This window comes from Anoplopoma fimbria, chromosome 2 (assembly GCF_027596085.1).
Source record: "Anoplopoma fimbria isolate UVic2021 breed Golden Eagle Sablefish chromosome 2, Afim_UVic_2022, whole genome shotgun sequence".
In the NCBI taxonomy this organism is placed as follows: domain Eukaryota; kingdom Metazoa; phylum Chordata; class Actinopteri; order Perciformes; family Anoplopomatidae; genus Anoplopoma; species Anoplopoma fimbria.
Window position 1 is genome coordinate 16462732 of NC_072450.1, and position 27607 is coordinate 16490338.

Sequence of the window (27607 nt, forward strand, 5' to 3'; positions counted from 1 at the left end):
AAGGCAGGCAAGAACGCCGCGCCGCCGGAGTCCGCACCCGAGAATGGCTTCAGGAGACCTTTACGAGGTAGGATGAACCCATGTCCAAGGGAAATGCTCTGTAATATTGACGAATAATGGAATTAGGAAGTAAAGGGGAGGGCGTCGCGTATGTAAAAAAAAAAAAAAAAAAAAAAAAAAAAAAAAAAAAAAGCGGTGTACTAAGCCCTTTAACAGGCGAAACTAACCCCGATCGTGCTTTGCGAAGACGAGGTTCGTTAATTTCTGCTTCTACTTTGTATCGCTTCTGATATTACTTTGACATAATTTGCTCACGGCCGTAGTAAAGAGATAATATGCCATTTTACGGGCTGAACTCCTCAGCCTGTCGCCGAGTTGAAAGTCGTGGTAAAGTGACAGCAGCGCTGAGCGGACGGACATGGTGAATAGCTACAGACGGAGTGATGGTTCTCAAGGTGCGCATACATGCCAAAAGAGATCCTGTCATCACAGCCTGTACAGCGGTGTGACTGTTTTCACAGGCTGGTTTTTTTTTTTTTGTTTGTTTTTGGGGCACACAAGATGAGACATTAGTTTATTTATATCGAGCGGTAGGGACAAGTCAGCGTGATCTGCTTTCACGGTTGATGTGCGAATTTGTTAAATTATGACTACAGTTTTTTTTTTTTTTTTTTTTGGGGGGGGCGTAAAAAGTTGCCCAAATGGGGCGTCAGGAAGGTCACGCTGCCCTCGTGCGCAACATCACTCAGGATTCCGGTGCCAGAATGTGCATGAAGCCTGATTTTTAACATCAGTTTCACCGAATCAAGCACTTTATTGTCATTAGCACTGGTTTTGCTGACATGGTAGGTCATATGTTTTAGGTCATGGTGCTGACAGAGTGGGTCAATGTCTGGTGACTTAGGAGTCAAACAAGTATAGTTGGACAAAACACGTTTTTCCATGTTTTAAAGTAAAATACACATTTCAGACATGTGACATAAATGTATATCTGAATAGAAAACTCGGGGAGCCTCTCGTGAGTGTTTAAGTAACATTGTCTGTTCACAGCACTGAAAACCCACATGATGAGTAAAGCAGGACATCTTTCAGAAGACAATAGGTTGAATAAGTACGAAGCAGTTTTTAATTGCCTTTACAGAAACTGTTTTATTACAGTTAGCCCTGCTGACTGCAATGTTTCTTTTTATTACTGCTCTTTATGCTCTAGACCCATTGAATTTGGAAAATAAACACAGTGCTGCAAAACAGAGGATCCATGGACTAAAGATATAAAATGTATAGATTTGACAGAAGTATTTTAATACATCATCACCCCCTTGAGTCCATGTGTTTTGGCTACTGACTAACTTTTATTTACTTTCAATTATTTCCTTCACAGTATATTACAAAATGGATTTTAACTGCATATTTTTTAGCTTTATTAATTGGGCTTCTTTCAGTTGTGTAAATGTTCATGCATTCATATAACCTAACTGAGCTGCAAAACCTGTTTGTTTTATGACTCTCGCAAGTCATATCATTCAGTAATTATGAGCCGCTAAGTGGTAAAAACCATTAACGTCAGCCACTGACTTCTAATATGGAGTTGTGTGAATGTAGCCTTACGTCAATGATTTTTTTATTTATTTTACCACTAGATTGAAAATGCTGTTTATTCCATACAGGCAGTTGGTTTGATGTGTAACCTGCCTCATGTGGCAGTATTACCCTGTGGTTACTGGACATTGACAACATTTCCGAGGAGCTGGTTGATGGTTCATCGTTGAACAGTTTTATTGCTCAAAAAATATGATTTCTATTGTTGGTAACATCGTGTTGGCAGGGACGGCCCATCATCATACAGCTGAGTCTTTGGAGTCGTTTCCCTACTTACAGCTCCATCGGTGATGTTTAGGGTGACCAAAATTGATAAGCTGACCAGAGTTTGCTTTTGCCATGCAGCTTTCATTTAAAAACATTTGAAATATAGAAAAACAGTGGTTCCTATTGTTGGATTTTATGGCAAGTAAAGCTTTTGAAGAGTATGTGCATGTTGGGAGTGCCAGCACAAATAAACTAGCTAATAATGTCTCTATCTATGTAGAGATAGTTAGAAGAATCATATTTTGGAATGAAGATATTCAAGGAGGTGGAGCCTGAGCTTCAGTGCTTTGGGATGAGCAAGCAGTGATCTCCAGGACTGAGTGAGAGAGGCTGAGACCCTGTTGGGAAAAGTTCAGTATTTTTCTGGTTTTGTCTAAATTCAGTTTTCAGTCTGTAAGAGCTCCAGTTTTGAGCGTTCCAAAAATGCACGGTCACTCTGATCTATTGCATGCCTCATCGGTAAACTAGGTCATTGTTCTCTCTCTTAATGGAAAAAGTAGGCTGATGTGTGAAAGTATTTTTTGCAAAATTGTGGAAAAAGGTAAGGTTTCCTGCTGACTTTGTGAAATGCATTGAGGCAGCTGAAGCACGGTGAGTAAACGGAACAATGTAATTGTCAATTCCACAATGTAGTTAAGAAGACAACAGTTGCTGGGATCAGTTGCTGTTCCAAAATGCTCACTGCTCACCCTTTGTATACTAAGCGCATTCAATACTTGAACATGGATGCACACATTAGCAGAAAAAAATATCCAAGAGAGCCTAATTACTTGTTTAATAAGTGTAGCTTTAAGTTGAGGTTTCCCATATTCTTAAAAACTTTTATCAGGAATTTTTGCATTTTGTTATTTCCAAAGTTAGCAAAAAATTGTAACGCTGTAAGTTTTTAAATTGTCTGCACCTACTGCATGGAACAATCTACAGGCTGATCTTAAGCCGCAAGATACAATAACCCCTAACTATGTCTTTGATATAAATGGGACAAACCTGGTTAAATAAAGGCTAATTGAAATAAAATAAAATACAATTTTGTTTACAACCAACACCTGTTAAAAGAGCAATATTCCACATTCAGAGTAATAATATAAATATAATAGATATAACCTTTACATGGTAAAAAGAGAAAAAGTAAAAGCAATAACAATAAAAACAAAGCAAATAAATGAAATTATAACAGTAAGAAACAGTAACATTACATTACAAGCATTACAGGTTAAAAGCAGATTTAAATCAGTGAGTTTTGAGTGCAATATATGAAAGGAAAGAATGAGGCAGAATGTCTGAGGAGTTGGGGGAGAGATTTCCAGAGGTGGCCAAGGTAGAGTACAATGTTACCGAGGGGGAGCATGTAGAGGATGAAGAGGAGGGGACCGTGCACTGAACCTTGGGGGACACCTTGAGAGACTTGGACTGTCTTACTGTTGAATTTATTCATACTAATGAACTGGTGGCGGGCGAAGAGGTATGATCTGAACCAGGAGAGGGATGTGCCAGTGATATGGAGGGAGTACTCAAGGAGGGTAAGTAGGATGGAGTGGTTGATGGTTTCTAAGGCAGCACTGAGGCCAAGTGTGGTAAGGATGTTGAGGGATCATCAGAGGAAAAGGAGGAGGTCCTTGGTGATTCTTTGCTGTGATGGGATTCTGGAAGTGGTCAGTTGGTTGTAGATGTTCAAAATGTGGCTTTGTTATACCACAAACAAGAACTGTGATTGGTCAGCTTGGGCTGCTTGTGTTTCCTTCTGCAAGTTTATGTTGCCGGTAGAGATTTGTAGTACAAAATTTAAAATGTTAAAGAAATGAGTCTATTTCTATTCAGTAACACACAGCTAGCAAAGAAGTGCCTGTGACAAAATATTTATCTCACATTGATCCAACACCCATGTATCAAAACCTATGCCATGTGTATCTACGGTGAGACAACCTGTAATCCTACTATAAATCCAGCTACAGGAGGAACATTTTAATATTTTCTTCTGTGCTAGATTCTATCAGAAGTCTGCTGGTTCATATGAAGGTACACAACCGTGAAAATTCACAAGATCAGAAATTGGTGTCATTTGGCAGGCAGTGGATTTTTTTATATTTATTTCAGTTGAAATAAGAGGAGACCTGCCATCGCCTGCTGTTTGTTAAACCAGAAATGGAGGATGGTTGAAAAGTTTTGAAAAAGAGTTTTAATGACGCTGTGGTAATATCAGCAGGCCATTGCCTTTGATGTGTGAACTGCAGGGGAGCCATTGAAATGAACAGGATGTTTGAATGCTTACGGTCCCAGATAATGTCATACTTTACCATATAACAGCATAGTAGAGACAGATGCAAGGAAAACTAAAGTGGAGAAGGCAGATAGAAGGCCCAAGTAGCATACACAGACCAAAGCGGTTTAGTAACACTTGGCGCTTCAGTGTGAGCTGGAAGAATGGAGGTGGGCATATCCTCCCACAGCTGCCAAATGCTGTTTCAGCATCGACTAGCCCAAAGCATAGTGAGAGGAACATACAATGGTCTGTTAGGGATTTCAAGACAGGTGTGTTTTGTACACCCTCACATCACTTCTGGGTGTACTTACAGGTGCAACAGAGCCCACGTCTGACCATACTCAGTCATGCTAATTTGCACTACTTAACTGTAATAAAACTTACAAGACTAGGAAGTAAGACCCAAGCTACATGTACAACCAACAAAGATATTCACTGGAAACATCCAGCCAATGACAATTGACATGAACTGAATATTCTCTGTAAACCAGTTGTAAAAATAGCACTAATGGGATTTACAAGAGCCAAAAAGAGGGTTGTAGAGGAAAAAATAATATTTGGAATGTAGGAATATATATAACAAAAACAAAATTATTGGCAAGAATTATTTAGCAATTAGGCTTAGTGATATCCCGAGAACCAATACTTCAGAAATCAAGTCAATGCCAAAATTCAGAAAACATGATGGTACTCTTTTTTTATATAACAGTTCTGTAGATACAGTCTGGGCTCAACACTACCGACGTCCCATCGAGCCAGGGCCAAATGGAAATGTGTTTAGGACGCAGTAAACTCTCAATCCGCATGTCCTGAGGACACACCCTTTTTTTATTCCTGATAATACAAAATTTGGAGCAAAATCGTGGTTAAATTGGCACAACGTGAGGTTGTTAACACAAGCTGTAAGCAGCTGGTAAGCACAGTCCTGCATGGATTTTAACATACATACATTTAAAAATTATAATGATGTGTTGTACAAACGTAATCTTGTACAATTTGTTGTTGGCAAGAAACTGAGATAAACACAGTTGTATGACGGAGATGTTTTTTTTTTATAGACTGTATGTTAGAAGTAGACGGTCACCATGACGTCACCCATTGGTTTGTGGACTGCCGTTTTAAAGCCTCAATTTTGGCATTTATGCCGTCACCATCTTTGTTTTTGCTGCTCATCATGAATGCCCTGAATGAGCACATAGATTATCCCTGCAGTGCAGCTGTCTAGGGAGAAGTGACACCGGCACTTCCAGGGTTTGAAGCAGCTCTGTGCCTGAGTGGGTTTGAGAGAGGGAACGCTCTCCAGACAAGCCTGGTCGTAAGCGCTCTTGCAAACACTTGCGTGACCATCTTCATGATTCCCTTCACAGGTCAAGCCATGAGGTGCTTGAGACTAGTAATAACGGTTATTTTTATTTAATTTTGTGCACAGTGGACAATCTTTCAAAGGGAACATCTCTTATCTTGGAGTTTGAGGTGATACTGTGTCACTGAAAATTAAAAATGTTTTAATATTTTGCCAACTAAAATGTGCGTCACATCCTATTACATCGCTGTCAAGCGCCTTTCCCAACGATGCTGGCTTACCAGCATGCTTATGTGTGGTGAGAAATTAGAAAACAGCAAACTGAGCAAAGTAAATATACTTTCACAAAGGCCTAAACATGCCAGTGTATTTAATTTTATCCTCTTCATAAGAGTTTGATATTGTTATAACAGGTAAAATAGCAATAAAATGTCAGGAATTGTCTTTATTATTGTTCTATAATTTCATAAATACAACAAACTATAGTTTTTGTATATATAATATAACTATATATAAAACTTGATTTTGTGATATCAAATAGCTTTTGCGGCTCCAGACAAATTTTATTTGGTGGAAAATAGGGCAAAATGGCTCTTTGGATAGTAAAGGTTGCCGACCCCTGGGTTAGGGTAAGCAGCCATGCTGGAGAAGATGCCAGGGATGAAGCTGATGTGCTGTCACTCTTTGCTCACGTCTCTTTTTGATAGTGTACATCAATCAGTAGGGGGAGACCACTTGTGGTGAGTAGATGAGGAATCAGCAGTGGTGGTGGAGTTTTTACGCTAATACTCATTACTATAGTACTTCTGTAGCCCCGCCATGTCTGGGAGGGACTTTCTCAGGTTAATTCCCTACCTTGCAGTCAGTCCACTGTCAAAAGATTATGCTAGATTAAAGCTGAGGAGAGCATGAGAAAAACATTTCAAAAGCCTAAATTCAGTGCAGGCTGGAGACGGTTGGCTAATGACCGTTACCTAGCGGAAAGTGGACTAGAAGACACGCCACCAGTAGAACAGGAAATAGCACCATGGACAGCGCTAGCGGCAGCACGTGATTCTACTTATCGTCATTGCCCCAGAGAGAAAGTGCTAGTACCGACCACCTGATTTTACACTTGTTAAATGCTGCTGCAAGTTGTGCTCGTATAGGCAACACCTTGGCTATCCCTCTAAAGACCTTGAGAATTACAATGAGCGTAGACTAGAGCAACCATTGTTCACCAAACAGGACTAGACACATCCTTCTTTCTGCACTGGCCTATAATTGCAAAGTGGCAATCGTAAATATAACTGTAAACAACTTTAATTTACTGCAACTTTACTTTAATCTCTATGCAAATGTCTCTGTCTCCAAAAGATTTCCTTTAATGACAGAGATGATGGTAATCTTTGGCCTTGCTGCAAAGAAGAGAAGCTTTGATCTTGACAGAAATGGGCACCGGGCATTTCAGTATGAACATCAGAGAAAATGAAAAAATATTGTGTCCGAAAAAGTATTCATTGGTCAGTCACAACATGTAATTATAACAATATACTTACATCTTTTTTTTGTAATTTGAGGTCAACTTAACAAGGTGTAAATACAACATTAATATATTATCCCCTTATAAAGTTCATATTGTTGCTGTGGCCAAAAACATCATGAGGGTGGTAACACCAAACCAAAACAGGTGGTAAAACAAAAAAAAGAAGAAAAAAAGAGGTATGGGCTCATCATTATGAGGGGGCATTACGTAACTACAAACAGGTCTTAAATCCAAAGTTGAACCTAGTTATTTAAAATGTTCATTTGGAGGTGAAACATAACGTGAACTCCACCAAAATGTCTGTTACTGCATGGACATCCTCATCATATTTGTTACATATGATGTTCATTACATTTAGCTGAATGTTTTCAGAGGTGTATGTCATACTGTAGGTTGTTAGTGTGGCTTGGATGTTGTCATTTCACTGCACTGGAGTGATGCAATTCTCTGGACTTGTTTGGGTCGGTAAAAGATGAGTACCTTTCACACAAAGGTGGAGATATTTGTAAATTACCCCCCACCACCCACTCTAAAACACAATATTTCTAGCCCAAAAACAGATTCGAAAAAATGGTTTTCAGCTTGGTGTTAGAGTGTGACCTTTTTCCAAAACAATGATATAAGTCCCGGTATGCCTTTGGTCCCCTCTAACCCTCTCTGTGAACTTTCATTTCAAATGTCAATACAGTCAAACACAACGCACAGCTGTTGTCATAAACTGTATTTATGCTTATTTTTTTCCGGCAATATAACAACCATAAATAACAATTTCTTCATTTGTTCTATTGTCAAAGTCTGTTCCCTCTTTGAATAGCGTTTCCCTCGAGTAAGAATTGTGTTGTCTGTCGCACATTCCATATGTTGGCCGTGATGCTCTGTTTTGTTGTTTGCCAAATGAAAAGAGGAGGAAGAAGAAAAATATTTCTGACGCTTTTGATTGTTCAGGCTTTTCACTGTGGACAGAGGTCTCTACGAAATTGACCCCGGAATCCCTTGTGCTGACTGACGCAAACCGTTTAACAGGATGATGGTCTTTAATAGATGAGACAGCTTAATGTCTCATCAAATGCCTTTCAATTTGGTCCTCATGTCAACATTGCTGCTGATGGTTTGTCAGAATCTATACACACCATGTAATGAAAACAGGACCATATGGTTGGTATTGGAGGATACTAATGCCCCACATTTACTCATTCTCTGCTCTTACTTAAGCATCAAGTGTTTCTAAACAGCTCTCCCCAACCCTTTTCCTTCCTTCCCTCCCTCCTTACTTACTTTGCATGCTTCTCTCTCTGCAGTGCTGTGTTTGACACTGTTTGGGACTGTAAGCAACCTAATCGTCTGTTCATTTCTGTGACAGCCCTGCGGCTCACCAATCAAAGGCTGTTTACTCCTGTTAATGTGCGCAGCACATCTGAGAACATGATGAGCTGTTTTTACCACAGCTGCACTTAATGCTCTGATAAAATCTTCCAACCATTATCTATCAGTGTCATGGCCCAAATGTATTTATGTCCTATGAATATTGTTTAACATACCATTACTGAAACTTATCAGAGTCTAAAAGAGCAAAAAGCTGTTTTCAGCATTTTTATCAGAAGAGTAACTGTCAAAGACTGCTGTATCAGAAGAACATTCCATGAGGTCTGAGGAAGTTATGCGTGTGATTTTTATAATGCAAATATGTTAGTCACCATAAATGTGTCATCATGTGAGGGAATGTTAAGAAACTTTATGTGAGATATCCAACCAAAACCTGCGTTCAATATCTGTCAAAAATGGTGCAAGTTTTGACTTTTTTTCATTTTGAGAATGGGTGATGCTAACCGTCTACTGTAATGGTTCATTGTGGTGTGTATGTATGACTGCTTGTTTGATGTTTTCTGCGTGTTATGTATTTTTTATGAAGCGATGATGTGTGTGGCTGTTTGTGATGTCTCAGTTTTTGTCTGTTTTACGATGGACCAAAGGTCTGACAGTACACTGTTTAAGGCCTGCAGTTTTTGGCCCCTCAACCTTTTAGTGGCTGCTCTCATTGCACATATTGTAATCAATGTTTTAATAATAATTGCGTTTATTAACAGATGTTTAGAGACATGAGCGGCTGTGGTGTAGTGGAGAGCAAGGTAGTTCTCCAATCAGAGGGTCGGTGGTTCGATACCCGGCTTCGGCAGTCGATGTGTCCTTGGGCAAGATACTTAACCCCAAGTTGCTCCCGAAGGCTTGCCATCGGTGTGGACTGGATGTTGTATGAATGTTAGTTAGAGTCTGATGGTCATCAGTGTGTGAATGGGTGAATGATATGTAACATACTACTGATTGTAAGTCGCTTTGGATAAAAGCATCTGCTAAATGACTGTAATGTAATGTAGAGTTTTCTTTTGAAATAATCAAAAATTTGAATGTCGAGGTTAAATTTGTAGACTGAATATTATCTTGTAAATTGAAAAAACAGCAGAAGTTAAATTGATTGAGTTAACATATTCAGTCACAATATAGTGTATATCAATTACCAGTCAATAGAAAACAAACATTTGGAGTTGGCCTCCAACCTATTGAATGAACAAAAAAGAAGACCATAAACAGATATCAGCCTGGATACATGGTGTTTTAAGTGGCAGCAGTGATTTCAAATGGTTGTAGGACAAGAGGCTGTGGCTTTGGTTCCTCTGACAGTGCTCCAGACACATGGCAACACCATGCTTTAAATTTATAAAAAATGAAAGAGGTGCTTTTGGAAATTGGTGCAGAGTGCTACCATTAGCTAGCTGACTGTCACTGAGATGCCAGTGATTATGGAGTATGAATATCCAGAAATCTTCCATCCCGATTCCTCTGAAGTGAACCTTCTGAATTGTAAATCTACCATCAAATCGAACACTTGATAATTTCAGTGATAATACACACATATAATGTGACACTTTCATTGTTAGTTTCTGAGCAGATGATAAAATACGTATTTGCCCTGTTCAACAATAGCAAATTGCCTTAATTAAAACAAAAAATGTGTTGTGATAGCCTACAATATATCTTATGTAAGTAATTTTACCAACAAAAAAACAGAGGAAGACATCTGTACCATTACTATTTTCTGTCTCTTTTCAGGCTTTACATTTAGCTAAGAATTGTTTAGCTTCTGCCTATTGTCACCTTTTACACTGGGTTTATTCAGTCACTGCACACAATTAAGTTGACATGGGAAGATATGTTGTCACGGTTATCCTGGCCAAAATAAATGCGATTAACAATATCATCCCAAAAATCATCAAAATATGCTTAAAACTCTTAAAATGGCAAAAAAAACAAAAAACATACAGCAATCACAAAAAATGTATTGCATTGAACACAATATTTTTTTTAAAGAACATTTGTTAGTGAAAAACAAACATCTTAAATAATGTAACAACAAGTCTCCATAATATAAATTATACATTTAAAAAAGTTTTTCTTACATGATAACTCCTTTTTATATTATGCAGCTTTTTCCTTAAAAACAATGAATAAACTGATACAAAAATAATCCCCCTCAATCATCATTTATGATCAACTACAAGTGTGTGTCTGTATCTGTATCTGCAGAGACCCAGTCCTCTGCCACTATTTTCTCTTTCCTTCTTATTTTGCTGTGTTTGTTTCTGGGCATCAGCCTTTGGGCAGTGGGTGTGAAGCCCCAAGCCAATAGCAGTGCGCAGGTGAGGACTCAATCAAAGCATAGCGAGGTCACATCGCTGTCTCAGTCTCTCCCCTGCTCTCTGTCTGAGCCATGGATGTGTAAAGAGCTGCAGGTCTGTGTGTCTGTTTGACCCAGAGCGGGGGTGACACGCACACACACGCACACACACACACACACACACACACACACACACACACACACACACACACACACACACACACACACACACACACACACACACACACACACACACACACACACACACACACACACACAGGTGAAGCAGAGAGGCCACAGCACAGAGTCGAGCTGACAGGATGAAGCGTTAGCAGGGTGGTGTAGGTTGTGTTTATTTGTGCTGTAGAATGTAACCACAGTGAAACAATCAACCCCTCGCTCTATTCATTCACTCTCTGGCTTGTTCGACCAGGGCTCTCTCTCTCTTTCTCTCTCTCTCTTCTCTCTCTACCGTGATAGCGTGAGCTAGACAGCTTTTTCAAGTTACTTATATCGTCCCATTCCTTTTAAGTGTGAAATAGTAACAATTGCTGATGCATTGTGGGCAGGCATTTCCACTTTGGGTTTGACCTCGAAAAGTTGATGTTTAAGGTTTCTTCATGATAGCAGCCTGAAGCTCATCTCAGCTCTTATCTTTCCACTGCAGGGAATTAGCTATTATCTTACACTTGACATATGTCACAAAATGTACCTTTTGTAAGATGTGACTCTCCCTAGCAATGTCTATGATTCAACATAAAAATACAATTTGACATTAAACAATACACCATTATATACTGTGTACGTATGTGTAGATACAGCGGGTAAAATAAGTATTAAACACGTCACCATTTTTCTCAGTAAATATATTTCTAAAGGTGCTATTGACATGACATTTTCACCAGATGTCGGTAACAACCCAAGTAATCCATACATACAAAGAAAACCAAACAAATAAGTTCAGAAATTAAGTTATGTGTAATAAAATGGAATAACACAGGGAAAAAGTATTGAACATGCTTACTGAAATTTATTTAATACTTCGTACAAAAGCCTTTGTTGGTAATGACAGCTTCAAGACGCCTCCTGTATGGAGAAACTAGTCGCATGCATTGCTCAGGTGTGATTTTGGCCCATTCTTCCACACAAACAGTCTTCAAATCTTGAAGGTTCCGTGGGCCTCTTCTATGAACTCTGATCTTTAGTTCTTTCCGTAGATTTTCTATTGGATTCAAGTCAGGTGATTGGCTGGGCCATTCTAGCAGCTTTATTTTCTTTCTCTGAAACCAATTGAGAGTTTCCTTGGCTGTGTGTTTGGGATCAATGTCTTGCTGAAATGTCCGGCCTCGTTTCATCTTCATCATCCTGGTAGATGGCAGCAAGTTTTTATCAAGAATGTCTCGGTACATTTTTCCATTCATCCTTCCTTCAATTATATGAAGTTTGCCAGTGCTGTATGCTGAAAAACAGCCCCACACCATGATGTTCCCACCTCCAAACTTCACTGTTGGTATGGTGTTTTTGGGGTGATGTGCAGTGCCATTTAACCTCCAAACATGGTGTGTATTATGGCATCCAAAGAGTTAAATGTTGGTCTCATCTGACCAGACTATATTCTCCCAGTATTTCACAGGCTTGTCTAAATGTTGTGCAGCAAACTTTAAACAAGCTTCAACATGCTTTTTCTTCAGCAATGGAGTCTTGCGTGTTGAGCGTGCATACAGGCCACGGCGGTTGAGTGCATTATTTACTGTTTTCTTTGAAACAATTGTACCTGCTAATTCCAGGTCTTTCTGAAGCTCTCCACAAGTGGTCCTTGGCTCTTGGACAACTCTTCTGATAATTATTTTCACTCCTCTGTCAGAAATCTTGCGAGGAGCACCTGGTCGTGGTTTATGGTGAAATTATGTTCTTTCCACTTCCGGATTATGGCCCCAACAGTGCTCACTGGAACATTCAGAAGTTTAGAAATCCTTCTGTAACTAATGCCATCAGTATGTTTTACAACAATAAGGTTGTGAAGGTCTTGAGAGAGCTCTTTGCTTTTACCTATCATGAGATGTTTCTTGTGTGACACCTTGGTAATGAGACACCTTTTTATAGGCCATCAGTTGGGACTGAACCAGCTGATATTAATTTGCACTGACAAGGGGCAGGATTGCTTTCTAATTACTGATAGATTTCAGCTGGTCTCTTGGCTTTCCATGCCTTTTTGCACCTCCCTTTCTTCATGTGTTCAATACTTTTTCCCTGTGTTATTCCATTTTATTACACAAAACTTAATTTCTGAACTTATTTGTTTTGTTTTCTTTGTATGTATGGATGACTTGGGTTGTTACCGACATCTGGTAATATTTCATGTAAATAGCACCTTTAGAAATATATTTACTGAGAAAAATGGTGACGTGTTCAATACTTATTTTACCCGCTGTATGTGTGTGTGTGTATATATATTTTAAATTTAAGTGTTGATCCCAAGTATACAGTTCAGCCTGATGATGCCATTACTGCCCGAAACAAAATAAATCATCCTCAGGGGATAATGAATATTCACAGCAAACGTCAATGTTGTGGCAGCCAGATCCACAATGCAGCTGTGTGTGGTACTTGGCAATTAAATACACCCACAATGAGGCCACACACTCCCACAGGGCCCAGCTTTTCAGCAACATCAATTGTTTAATGAGCTGTTTCATATTTATACGCTATATAAATTACATTTCCTGTTTTTTTAATTTTTATTATTTAACATGAAACTGTCTTTGTCTCATGCACTGTGAATAGTTTTGCTGATCAGGTTAATCAGTACATACAGTTCATGTTTCTTAATTTCTTGAACCCAGAAGTATTTGGGGAGTGGAAAAATGAGTATTTCTGTAGAATGAAAATGTTTTTAGTAAAGACAATACTTTCTTTTTTCTTCCTTCTGCTGCCTTCAGGTGGAGCGGATCGTGGACAAGAGGCGGAACAAGAAGGGTAAGTGGGAATACCTGATAAGGTGGAAAGGTTACGGAAGTAAGGAAGACACATGGGAGCCAGAGCACCACCTACTGCACTGCGAGGAATTCATTGACCAGTTCAACAGCTTGAGACTGCACTCACACAAACGGCCCAAGGTTCCAAAAAATCGTCAAGAGCTCCTCATCACCAGCCAGCCATCTGCTACAGAAAACGCGAGAGCTCGGTCGGAGGCCCGAAAGAAGAAAAGGACTTGTGGCCCGGCTGTTGGGGTTAGAGTAGGAGGTGTTCTAGGTATTGGGAGTGGAGGGTCAGGACCCACTCAGAAGCAGAGGAAGGTGGGTGTTGGACCTGGGAAACATGCTTTAGGGGACAGAATTAGCAAAGTCATGACGTATAAGGCTCCTCCATCGGGAGGGCCTCACTTTGTTCCTCCAGTGAGGGTTCCTCATAACGGACTGCAAAATGGGGCGATGGATCCTCTTATGTACAGGACTGCAGCAAGGTCCCATAGACTGCCCTCGGACAGTGTGGATAGAGAACTAGGAGGCATGGATACCACTGGACAGAAGTTCACAGCTGAGCTAGGTAAGTTGTTAAAAATGGAATGAAAAAATACAATTTAGTTCTGGTGGCGCTGAATTTTTTCTCGACAGACTTGATATTATTATATTATGAAGAAAATATGATAACATTAAAACAAGCCAAAGTGAACCCCAAATTCCTACGTTTTTCCTTCCCGAAGTAAGACAACCTCATTAAAAACTTTATTTATATTTTTAATAATGCAAATAAGTACTAATCAAGCTCTGGAACAAAACCTTACTAAATAGTAAAATAGTTTACTCCACATGCTTAGATAAGGATGATAATTTAAAGAATCTACTTTTTTATTTATTCATTGTTTGTATTTTAGCAGCTTTTAACACACACCATCTCCTATAACCATCACAAATTGAAATGAGTGACAATTACAGTACAGGAAAGTGACAATAATGGTACAGGATGATGTTAAATGCTAAAGTAAAATGTAACATAAGCCCATAAATTCAGCAAACTGACTCATTAGTGTCAGTTACAGGTCAATATCTACCTAAAGTTTGTTAACTTAAGCCACCATAAGCTTCTGGTATAGCTACATACCAGACCACGTAAAGCTGTAGCAGCAAAATCTGTGAGTGTACTCAGTTGAACAAGGGTGTGTGTGTGTTTTGTTTAGGTTTTTTTGCTCAAGAATTTAACTTTTATTTTTTAAGATAATATGTTTTTCTTCTTTCTTCAGTGACATAGTCTGCCTTTAAAGCTCATGGCTTGACAAAGTTTTTTTTTCATTCTCATGAAGTAATTATTTAACTTTATTAAATCCTAAAGGTTTCAATTACTATAAGCAGCTGCTGTAGTTGCCAGTTTGTCTTAGAATATGGAAGGAAACACCAAAATTACAATTATAGAAACATATTTTATCTTAAATTTAGTTAATAAAGAACTGTGAGCTGTGGATTTATGAGGGGGTCATTTTAGGGTTACAACATAGAACAATTGCCTGTGCCCTCCCAGTCTGACTTCAGAACTCTGAATCGATACCACCTGATAACATAATTTCAGCGATTGTTATAGTTCAGTAAAACTGTGAGCAATCGGTTTAATGGCGACAATGGTTTCTAATTTACCTCAAATACATCTTTGGCCCATCTGTACTTCAATTTATTGTTGCTTATTAGCCATCATACATTTGTAGACACATCTATATATATCTGGGGTAAGCTTCTGAAAAGTTAGGGCAGCTACATACATAGACATTTTGAAAGAAAATAACATTTCCATGAGGAGTATTTTCTATTTCATGATGGGTAAATACAGGATATTTTAGCAGGTACACTTTTATAGAGACTTGTGCTGCCACGCTCTTCAAAGCTCCCTCTATGGTTTTACTACAGGCGCAGCTGATAACACCTTTAAATTTCACTCCTGGGTCACAGTCCATGGCCTGCACCACTATAGTTAATCATTAAATGCGTTTTAGAAAAGTCATTCACAGCTTGTTTAAAAGAACATCCAGATCAGAACGTTTTTCATTCACATCTGAATTACAATACACACATGTCAGTGGTAAAATGAATATGGAGTTTCTCCATTCTCACTGTCCATAATACCCGTTAAAGGAGAGTTTTGTCCTCTTGGTGCCGGCGACCTTTTCTTTTCTTTAGATACACAGAGCGTTGGTATATATTGGTATTAATTACGTGCTTATGATGCTCTCTCCGTGATTTTTAGTTATGCTATTTGTTATTGCCCAACTCCCATAAACCTCAGTCATGTGATTAAATGTTTTCAATTTATGGCCAGAATGTGAAGTTGAAAATAGAATATCTCCACTAAAGTTCTACAAAGAGTCCGTCAGATGTGCACTCTTTTCAAAACATCACAACCTGATAGTGAGACCTTGTCTTCTCTGTGTGAGAACATTAGGACTATCAACCCAACCTAATGGCTATTGGTCTGGCAGCCATTCTGGTTCCTAATGACCTAATCCTTGAAAGACTACGCGCTTACCTCATTCAGCACCCTCAGCTCCACCCATTAATCTGATGTACTGGCAGAGGGCGTCTCTGTGACTGTCGACGGTCATACAATTTATTTGTAGGTGTCATCCCTGAAGCTGGTTTGATTGACTTTTGTTCATTAAACATTCCCTTCAAATTTCTGTTTCACCACAGAAAAATATTTTCCATAACCTAAGGGGAAAATCAATTCATACTGCCATTATCATTTAATAAACTTTGAAAGCAAACACATGGATGTTGCTGATGTCATTCATTTTACCACAACGATTTAGATGCTGACATCTCAGTGACAGTCAGCTAGCTAATGGTAGCACTCTGCACCAATTTCCAAAAGCACCTCTTTCATTTTTTATAAATGTAAAGCATGGCGTTGCCACGTGTCTGGAGCACTGTCAGAGGAACCAAAGCCACAGCCTCTTGTCCTACAACCATTTGAAATCACTGCTGCCACTTAAAACACCATGTATCCAGGCTGATATCTGTTTATGGTCTTCCTTTGTAGAATCTAATTGAAACAGACTCTTCATCTGAAATTCACTTTTATAATGAATGTTTTATTGCAAAGTCAAACTCCACATAATTATGTTTGCCAGAGGAACCTACCCCAGATTTATTAAGTTTAACCGTAATTTGAATTGTTATATGTTGTGTTTGAGTTTGAGATGGAGGGATGATACACTGCAGACCTTTTTATTGAGCGTTTAAACATCTTTTGACATTTCTTATATTTCCAGCTGTAATACCATAACTTGTTTCTATAATACCTTAGAAGAATACAACCTTTTTTCTGAATTAGTTTGCTGTTGCTGTTTCTATTAGTGACTCACTTAAAAGTCAAGTTCCACTGATTTTTGAAGGGCCGACTGTGACTACAGCTTCACTGCATTATTCATCTTGAAATCACTCATGGTTAAAAACACAGACTGAGGCGCCTTTTGAGAGCTTTTTTTGTAGTTTAAAGTCTCCACTGACTTTTGTCATACATGTCAGACCCACGTTTGTATTAAAACCCCAGCTTTTGTATTAGTATTATCACAATTGCTTTAGTCTTTCATCTATTCAGCTGGTGACGATGCAGACCTGAGATTGGGTTGCTCAGCTTCACAGTTACCTTTTTTTTTTTTTTTTTCAACAGTTTTTGTTGCATTCATAATGGTCCTCTTGAGATTGCACTGCACCCATAAATTAAGGTTTCTTTGTGTGAAAAGGCCTGAAAATTATGAAAAAGAATGACTTCAAATGTGAAAGTTTCACAAAACAGCAAAAATATATTAATCTCTGTGTGTGGTATCCAAGCTTGAAATATTAATGCAATCAACAAAAGTCTAAATTCAACGCATCCCGCAGGGACAGCTCAGATATCATGCAGAGAAAATACTGTGGCATGACTCAGAAATAGGCGATTGCTTTCGTAGCAAATTGGTGACATTCCTGCCAGCTGTAAATGGCCGGAGAAAAGTAAATGGTATATGGAAAATAACTATTGAATTCAAAATAATCAACGTCCCTGAGATAACAACAGACAGCTGAATTCCTACAAACAACAGTGTACACTTGGTGTGCATGTACAATTATCTGACTGCATTCAAAGTTTCTCTTAATGACATATTTAGTTAAAAATGAAAGATCCAAACTTCATGCTTTTACAATAAGTTCAGATGTTCTGATATGTTTTAGTATACAAGTCACATGTGTTTCATGCTGCAATAAGATTACAAATTCTGAAAATGTTAGCTAGGAATAGCTTCCAAAGTATTCATTGTAAAAACAGTATGCAGTATGTTTACTTCCAACCTTACGTTAACCAACCCAGGTTGAAAAAAACAAAACATTTTACACACTGTTTTTTCTAATTAATATTACAGACGTTTCCGTCATGGTGGAGTGTTAAATTTAACTCCATCAGTTGGTGTCTGATAGCTGCACAAGTCCGTAAAGACCCATTGACCTGTTTTGTCATCCCCCTGTGTCAGGCTCCCCTCTGGCCAATGGCAAGATGCATCTACACAGCTCAGTAAAGCGGAAGTTGGCCGAGGAGAAAGGCTACGTGTTCGACAAGCGACTCAGGTACAACGTGCGACAGAACGAGAGCAACTGTCGATTCCGAGATATCGTGGTCAGGAAGGAGGAAGGCTTTACGCACGTCCTGCTCTCCAGTCAAACAACAGACAACAACGCTCTGACACCAGAGGTGAGATCCGGAATGTACGTTTGTCCACTAAGTTTTTGTGTTTCTCTGGTATGCATCACAGTATGAAGTGTATGTATCATTGCCATGGAGCTCTGTCTGGGAAAGTTAAATATGAAAGGTTTCCTCATTAAGTGTTGTGTATATATATGACCTGGAGCTATGCACTTACTCCCCAACTGCTCCAGGGAAGCTTTTCAAGAGACCACTTTCGAAAACTGTGGTTTTATTTGACAGCTGCCAGTTGTGGATATGTTGAGCTGCATGAGTCCTACACAGGGCATTGTTGAAAAATAGGAAGGTTGGAAATAGCTTCTGGGCTCTGTCCTTAATACTGACACAGAATTTCCCCAAAACTAGTAGAGTAATTAGGGCTACATATAATCCAGCATTATGCCATCTGTTGTTATTGCAGCAAAATGCCAGTTGAACTAGAGATAAAAGGATGCAGAAGGTTCATAGAGGAGAGCATTATGTTATTTTTCTCCAAGAGAACTGGAGACCCTAGACCCTTCCAATCATTTCCAATGCTTGCTATGTAGAAAAAACACTGACATCTAGGCAAGAGATTGCAGTTTTTTATGCATACTTTTGTCCAATTAGCGTCAGATCATTTGGTTCAAACAGGCAGTTAGCAACAAGACATAGTGATAGCCAATGATAAAATGTCATGAGGACTGATAACGAATGTTCGTGCTTGATAAAATGTTGATGATGAAGTAAATTATTGATACATTGCTGATTTATCATTACATTTAGCACATGTAGATTGGGCTGGGCAATATATTAATATGGTAGTGATAGATATAGTGATATGAGACTAGATACCATCTCAGATTTAGGATATCTTAATATCGTAATATGTTATAAGTAATGGCTTTTCCTGGTTTTAAAATCTACATTACAGTTAAGTGATCTCGTTTTCTGAACTTAACAGGCTGTTCTAGTATTTGCCTTTACCCCGTCATTACATCCATATTAGTGATGATTAATAATCAAACATCTCATTTTGTAAACATTTTGTGAAAGCACTAATGGTCAACCTTACAATATTGTTGCAATATTGATATCGAGGTATATAATCGTGATATTTGATTTTCTCCAAATCGCCTAGCCCTACATGTAAACATAATCATCCTATTTTTAGAAAAACATTGGATTAGGTCCGATGCTGGACCACTTGAGTCTCATCTATGGGCATTTAGGATGTGTAATGTTTGGTTCTGGCAGGAGTGGGTTTAGTTATTTGCAAGTATAAGATTTTTATAATTGATATTAATAAAATGATTAATAGTAATATAATTATTACATAATTATTAATAACAGGGCACCACCCTGGGATCAGGGACCAATAACCAAACTGTGGATTAAGTCTCAAATATAGCGTTCACTCAAAATGTAAATAGTCAAAGTTGTATTCCACAATCAGAGTGAACAGTGAAGGTTTGAATCCAAGCACTGACTATAACATCCAACTATTATCACAACATGCATGCACAACATAATCATATAAAACTGCTCTTTTCTGTTGTTCAACCAGCGAATTTATTACCTGTTTTTTTTCTTTAAAGTTTTTTTTTAAAACATTGTATCACCCCCTCTTAGCAACGTCAGTCGCATGGACGGCTCACGTTGCTAAAATAATGCGTCGGTCTATATATCCTTGGTAACGTCATGGCTGGGTCACAGGGACTACCTGGGGTTCCCGTGGCGCTCTTCCAGGCACCAGTGGTGTGGTTTGAACAAAATCTCCCAAGTAGGTGAGATTCTAACACCTGATGGGTGGTTGGTGCAGTTCCACAGTTTAGGCTTTCGATTTTACATGCAGGCCTCTGTCTTTGTTCCACCCACATGGTGAAGTCCCAACAGCAATCTACAAGCTGTGCTCACTGGCTTTTGTCATGTTTTCTCCCAGTCTCCTCAGCAATCTGTTGATCACCTGCTATCTCCACATCAATCGAAGATTTAGTGGCAGATTCTTTATTCAGGAGTTGTGCTGTGATTTATTCTAATCTGTCACAGTGATGGACAAAGATGTAAGAGTTCTATCAAAATTTATAATATTAACATGGGATCTAACACTATTCCTGTTTTGGAGTGTTTGATGTGTAGACTTCATTGATTGCCACTGTCACAATGTGCTGCTTTAGATGAGCCATTCTCAATGAAGAGGTTAAAAAAATGACAGCTTAATAATGCTGGGATGTCTGCAACAAGAAATGTGGTTTAATGGCTCTCTGCTCTGATGCTGTAGCTTCTTGCATCGTGATGATCCACTTTTGGATGCTGCCTGCAGGAAACTACCAGCCTGTGATTGGTTGCTCATTTCCACACTCCAATCAACAACAAGCTGCTCCTTTAAAACTCCCCCTAGAAGTGTTCAGTCACTTGCTTTCACAGTTCAGTAAAGCTTTCCCAAGTCTGTTGGCTTTTGGACTCTTTGTAGTAACTATTGCAACCTTTTTTAACCTTCTGTTTAATTTAAAAAAAGGTTTGATTTATGAATTATGACTTTTACACGATCAACATGCCTTTTTATACCGATATTGACCCTGCAAAGTGGAGAGGTCATATGTCATTTAGGTAGATATTTACAATTGGCTTTGCTGATTTAATAATAAAGCATGTCATAAAGACAAATCTCGTTTGGACATTTTGTAAACATTTGAAAACGTATTCTATTGTGAGTTGACATTTAGAAAACATTAGTTAGTTGTATACAGATTCCTTAGAGGTCTGTTAATATAATAGTGAGTTTAGCCACAGATAAAGGTATATGTCATAATCTTCCACCTCTGGATCATAAATCTAGGTGAACAGGATTTCCTCCTCTCAGATTGTAGGATGTGTCTAAGATCTACCACAGAGGGTGGTTCTTGCTTTGATACAGCGACGCGTGCACAGCAAGCTGTACTTCACAGGCTGTACTTCACAGGCACTGAAAAGACCTAAACTGTGTCTGTGTGTGCACATGTGTGTACTTTCATGTGTGACAGTAAGCCCGTAAGCCGTGGGCTTATCAAACAGCTCCGATAGCTCCCTCTCTGTTGCTCAGTCTTTGAAGCTACAGGAACAAGAGAGTCTGCCGATTCGCCTATTGAGTGGCTTTCGAAAAATCTTCAAAAATATCCCTGAGCGTTGTTTATCCAAACACTCACTGCCCTGAGCTATTAACTGGTCCTCCTTCTGTCACCTTTCTGGCTTAACATCCATTCCCGTGTTGTATGACTTTCTGATAATTCTATCAAGCAACATAAGGGCTACAATAACCTGCCATTATATTTTAGCATATGAGTAAACAGAGAAGTATTTGAATATTTCTTTTAATGGGAAATTATCTAAATCAAATTGGAAAGTGCTTGAATCTTGATCCTTCGCATTTGGCATCTGTAGCTTAATTGTATGCAAATAATGTACATGTAGACCTTCACACCTGCCTTTTAATAAAGCACTAATTAAGACGAGGAGAGGAGTCCCAATAGGCCTTATGTAACAACAGACATTTTGACGTGTCATAGCAGGAAAAGCACAGGTGTAGCAAATCACATTAACGTTGCTGGCTCTGTTCTATCCAAATGTCCCTCTCTCCTCCAGTCACCCATAAAAATGTTCCTCTTCTGCATAATGAAAAGCACCCTGTGACCCTAAAAACTGAAGCAACTAAATTAAATTTAGCCATCATTAATGTAATTTTAATATAATGAGGCTTTTCTGATTCTGACGTAATAGAAATCGACATTAGAAAATGTAGGACTTTGGTAGAGCTTTCTGAGACTACTGGACTGTGTCCTAAATCATTCCCCATGTACTGTGTAGTGCATCATGTTGACTGTCTGCAATTTTATTTGCATTTAAGCATCTCTGTGGCACTCTACTGCGCTCTAGAGTAAACCACTGTCTGTATTATAGGGAGCAGTGAATAAGTGAACAAGGGAGTGGTTACGGGTATAGCACCAGAGAAAGGCAAGCTATTTAAAAAAAAGAAAAATGAGCTCACAATATCAAAAGGAATTCAGGAAACTGGAAAGAACTGAAACTGAAAAATAAATCTGTCAGACCTATTCAATTAAAAACAACACAAAAAAACATGATTGATTGACTTCTACCCACCCCTGTAGGTGGTGATTTAATTTCTAGAGAGCTGATGCTTGCTGTTGCAAGTTTCTTTGTTGTGGATACCATCTTTGTTTGTCTCTGAATGTCCTCCAGGCATCTGCTCACTGCACACGCATGTCACTTTGACTGCTCTCTTCTTCCACTCTGTTTCACAGACTGGAACCAGCATCTGCCCATCTCTGCTTCTTGTAAACGAGCAGGATTTTTAATTCACCTTGCTAGAATAATGTCACTCGTAGTCACACACATACACACACACACACACACACACACACACACACACACACACACACACACACACACACACACACACACACACACACACACACACCACATCCTGTTAAAATTGGGGAAAGATTATGTGCTTTGTGAGACAAGGTGAATTAAATTCACGTTAATATGGGTCAGGGGTGATATTCTGATTAAAATGCAAAGAAGAGTGTGAGCAGATTGACTGAAGACAGTGATGTGGCGATGTGGGTTTCCAGACTTCTTATCAGGTCGGCTGTCTGACAATGAAGGCTTGCTCTTCTTCCTTCACATGAGACAAAGGCCAAGCACTTGTTGATGCTAAACAATGCACTGCTGAATTAACTCTCTCTGCACAGAATGCTATATCGTACTGCAATGCTGACCATTGCTAGATTTTTTTGATATCCCTTTGATTATTTACTAAGAATCAATTAAGACAATAGCCGCAATCTGGCTATCAAGGAAACAAGCTGCCCAGCAAGTTGTCATGTAAACATCTCAACTGCATTCAGAGGTGCTCAGAGAATAACATAAACATGCTAGAAACAAAGTCACCACCAAAATGTTATTTGTATTTACCGTATACCTATGACTTACCAGCATTGTTTTCTTAAGCAATAAGCATTCATGCATTCCTGGTGTTTGTTATTATTTCTAGTCCTATCTGGCAGGTTTCTTTTGAGTGGATGTCAAGCCTTATTTCACGGATTGAATATCAATATTTAATCGTATTTTTTGTCAACCTTTCTTCAGTTGTGAGGTGAGTTTTAAATATAATATGCATCTCCTCCTATTTCTTCTAAGATCATGAAGGAAATGTGTCGAGCCCTGGGTAATGCAGCTGCTGATGACAGTAAGTTATTATTGCTCAGCTCCGTGGGGACCGTTTTCTGCAGTGGCCTGGAGCCCTCGTACCTGATTGGCCGTCTGTCCACTGACCGCAGAAAAGAGAGCAGCCGCATCGCAGATGCCGTACGGTAAGAATGAACACAGACTCTCTTCTCACTTGCCATTGGACCTGATGGAGTTGGTACTTATTGTTCTGTGTCTCCTTTAGGGAGTTTGTGTTGGCATTCATCCACTTCAAGAAACCCATTGTGGCGGCAATAAACGGACCTGCTCTGGGCTTAGGGGCCTCCATCCTGCCCCTGTGTGATGTGGTGTGGGCCAGTGAGAGAGCCTGGTTCCAAACTCCATGCGCAGCCCTCCACCTCACCCCCTCTGGATGCTCCTCTTACACCTTCCCTCAGATCTTGGGCGTAGCTCTGGTGGGTCACAGCAATAATAATAATAATAATAATCAATCCTTTATTAGTCCCACAATGGGGAAATTATTTCTCTGCATTTAACCCATCCCGGAGGAGCAGCGGGCTGCAATGAAGCGCCCGGGGAAATATCAAGGCCTTTGGCAAAGTCCAATTAATCTAATTAGATTATTCCTATAACCACTTGATTACCCTGTATTAGTTTACCAAATCAAATATTTTGATTGCATGCCATACTGAATTCACCCTCCTGTCCCCAATGACAGGCCAACGAAATGTTGTTCTGTGGAAGAAAACTCACAGCACAGGAAGCGTGCAGTCGAGGTCTGGTGTCACAGGTCTTCTGGCCGACCACATTTAACCAAGAAGTGATGCTGCGTGTGAAGGAGATGGCATCATGCAATGCAGTGGTAGGTCCTGATCTAGATGACCCAGAGGGCTAAGGTTTTTCTTGAATTTAATCATATGACCCTCTGCCCTTTCTGTGTGTTTTTTTTTTTTTTAAAGGTTTTGGAAGAATCTAAATGCCTGGTGAGGAGCATGCTCATGTCAGTCCTGGAGGAAGTGAATGAGAAAGAGTGTCAGATGCTGAAGCAGCTGTGGTGTTCAACCAAAGGACTCGACGCACTGTTCAGTTACCTGCAGAACAAGACGTATGAGAAGTAAACATCCTCACCTAGAGAATTGAATGAATGTGGGACAAAGGTTATCTACAGAGGGACATCCAGGATGACAACGGTGTGATCTCATACTGAAGGAATAGTTGCTTTAAGGGTCTTTGTTTCTGTCCATCAGCAGAGGGGATTCTCTGGAGTTCTGTTTGCTTACATGTCTACCAACAACAACTGTATTACCTTCTTGCTTTGTAAATCAACTTGTATTTTATATTTATTGGACCCAGAACTGTCCACATGTTTATTTTCTAGGCGTCTAAGAGCAAAGTGCCCACGGAGGTTCTTCAGGGAGGTACAGTGTGTTTCTGTACATATGCCAGACTTATGTGTTTATGAAATTATCAGGAGGTATGAAATCAATGTATGTCTGATAGCACGTGATAATATATATTAATATATATTTATTAAGTGTAAAAAAGAGTTACTTTCTGAATATAAGGGTTTTCTTTAGTTGCTTTTTGTTTAGAGCTGAGGTTTAAATCAAAGTTTGCATGAGGACACCGTTTCTTGCTCCTTACATGCACATCATAAATGCTCGTTCATGTCAGTGGATCACGTTCAGTGACTGTTTGAAATTTCACGAAACACTCTGGATATTTGAAAGAAAATGTAAGCTCTTTGTGATCACACAATTCATTGTTCATACTGTTAACGTCCGTATTACACATAACAGACATCTTGTTTGCCGGTTAATTTGCTATCATTATCATAATCACCATAAATTTGCTCCTGTTATATGAAACCAAGATTAAAGCTCATGTACTAATGAGACCGTCTGGTGATTGGTGCATAAGCACATCAAATATCATCATCCTGTTGTCAACATCCCTCTGTCTTAAGTTATTTTCAACTTCAACAAAAACAAGAGTTTGATTAATCTTTTATTTATACAAATTCAATTTCATAGAGGTTAGGACTTTTCTTTCAAGCAAGACTTATTTGAATTGAAAGGCAAATCAGAATGCTAAGTGGAAATAGAGAACACTGGAAGCCTCATGAGAATGATAGCACTAAATATACAATGTATCCATTCTTAATCAAATGGCATTTTGGGTTGAGTACAAAATATATGAATAAATTAAGTGTGGCACATATGACATGGAAGGATTAGTAATGGATTTCATCCCATATAGTTTCAGCTACGTATAGAAGACGTACATGCAGCACTGTGGTTGTTCATATATGTTTAACATGGCTTCTAGTTATCAGTGCAGATAGTTATTGTGTGAAATGCGTGATCATCGTCATAATTACTTTTAGTTCTGATTTTTTTTTTAGAGCGCTCAAAAAAGATGATAATTGCTTGGTCCTCATGTTAATCACATTGTGACTACACTAATTATCAATGTTCTATATTGTGGAAGTGCAACAGTCCAGTCCTGTAGCTGGAGTCGACTTTGTCCTTATCTGCATGTGATGATTCAAGATTTCAAGAAATTGTGTATCGCAATGTGCATTATATGTAGGGATCAACTTTGTTTTGCCCCAAAAAAATGTACGTCTGTGAAAATTGTTTCGTACAATTAAGAAGATATTTGTCAATTTTTGCAGTTGTACACATGCAGCACAGAATAATATATAACGTAGACTGTCATGTGTTACTAATTGCATGTAACATACTGTACATATGAATGTGTTGCCTGCCTGGACACCAGGGTATGTTTTGTATAAACATTGTAAGTATTGTTAGAAATGGTGCAGTATATTTTTGTATTTATTTGAGATAACTGTTTAGATGTGCAGTGCCAGGTGGTTTCCTTTGCTCTAGAAGCCCCCCATCCCCCCCGCTCTCGTAAACGCCCTTTCCAAATTATCCCATAAAAACTTTGATGAACTAAATGGGTCAGATAATTTATACATATATAATTTCAAAACCAAAATGTGTAAACACTTTTGTCACTGAAATGTTTACTTTTTCATTTGACATTTTCAGATTAAGTATTTTGTTGTAAATTATCAAAACCATGTCAGATAATTTCATAATATTGTATTTTACTGAGCTTTAGAAATTGAACAGATGATCAATAAAATTGCCCTTTATTTTATTTCAGAAGTGACAATTTCAAGCATATTGGATCAATAATGCTCCATCAGGTTGTTTAATGTTTTTTTGTGATCAGTTTTATGGCTGCAATGGTTTGATGACTCATTTAAGTCATTGAGTACTCAACTAAAATGTTTTTTTCAAACAGCAAACATTCGTTCATGAAAAATAAAACTATTTGTGGTTGCATTTTAGTGCACCTGAAGTTGTCATTTTATCCTAACTTGCCAGATCTACAGTCATCTGAAGAACAGGCAGTTTGGCGACCAAAGACTATAGGTTTAAATAATCTCTCAGTAGTTGTTAGGATTTTTCTTCTTTTTTTTTTAAGAGGGGTCCCTACATCGCTTCTTCCACTTTATTCCTTTTCTGTTGGTAAATAATACTTAATACCGGCTTTTGCTTGGTTTTAGGGTCCCAAGAAGAGGAGTGAATGACCTGTCTAATGTGGCCACAGAATGTACATTTCTCAGGTCCACTGAGCGTTAATCGCTGATCCTTTAACACATCGGCCTTCATGTATTAATTCATTTTATTTAGTATGTAAAATATTACCAATCCTTTTCACCTCCTGAGATATTAACGCTTTCTTTACTTGTTTTGAACTATTAGTTTCTGTTATACACATTGGATCCAAATTCCCACCTCAGCATGTTTGAAGTGATTTTGAAATTTGAAGTAAATAATTTGTAATTGAAAAAAGAACTACTCATATTTGCTACACTATTTATTGCAAATGACTGTGGTTTTGACAGGTTTCTTTGTTTTGTCTTTTATAACCACAATATCGTGTGTTCTTATGTATGCGTGATTTATCGTTCATGGTTTTTTTCATCAATGTCTCAAAGCACACCTTGGGGTGCCTTACAATTTAAATATATATGTCAAAGATTGATCCATACATTGTGATGGGTAGAGTGAG

The 27607-nt window shown here is 38.7% G+C and overlaps 1 protein-coding gene across 1 annotated transcript; it reads left to right on the plus strand.

Annotated features, from left to right (window-relative positions):
• LOC129101086 (chromodomain Y-like protein 2) lies at positions 1 to 27607 on the plus strand. The gene is made up of 7 exons (XM_054610711.1): positions 1 to 67; positions 13564 to 14170; positions 18120 to 18337; positions 23507 to 23679; positions 23760 to 23970; positions 24234 to 24377; positions 24475 to 27607. Exons 1-7 carry the CDS (start codon positions 44 to 46, stop codon positions 24631 to 24633), a joined length of 1536 nt encoding a protein of 511 aa, XP_054466686.1. The 5' UTR covers positions 1 to 43; the 3' UTR covers positions 24634 to 27607.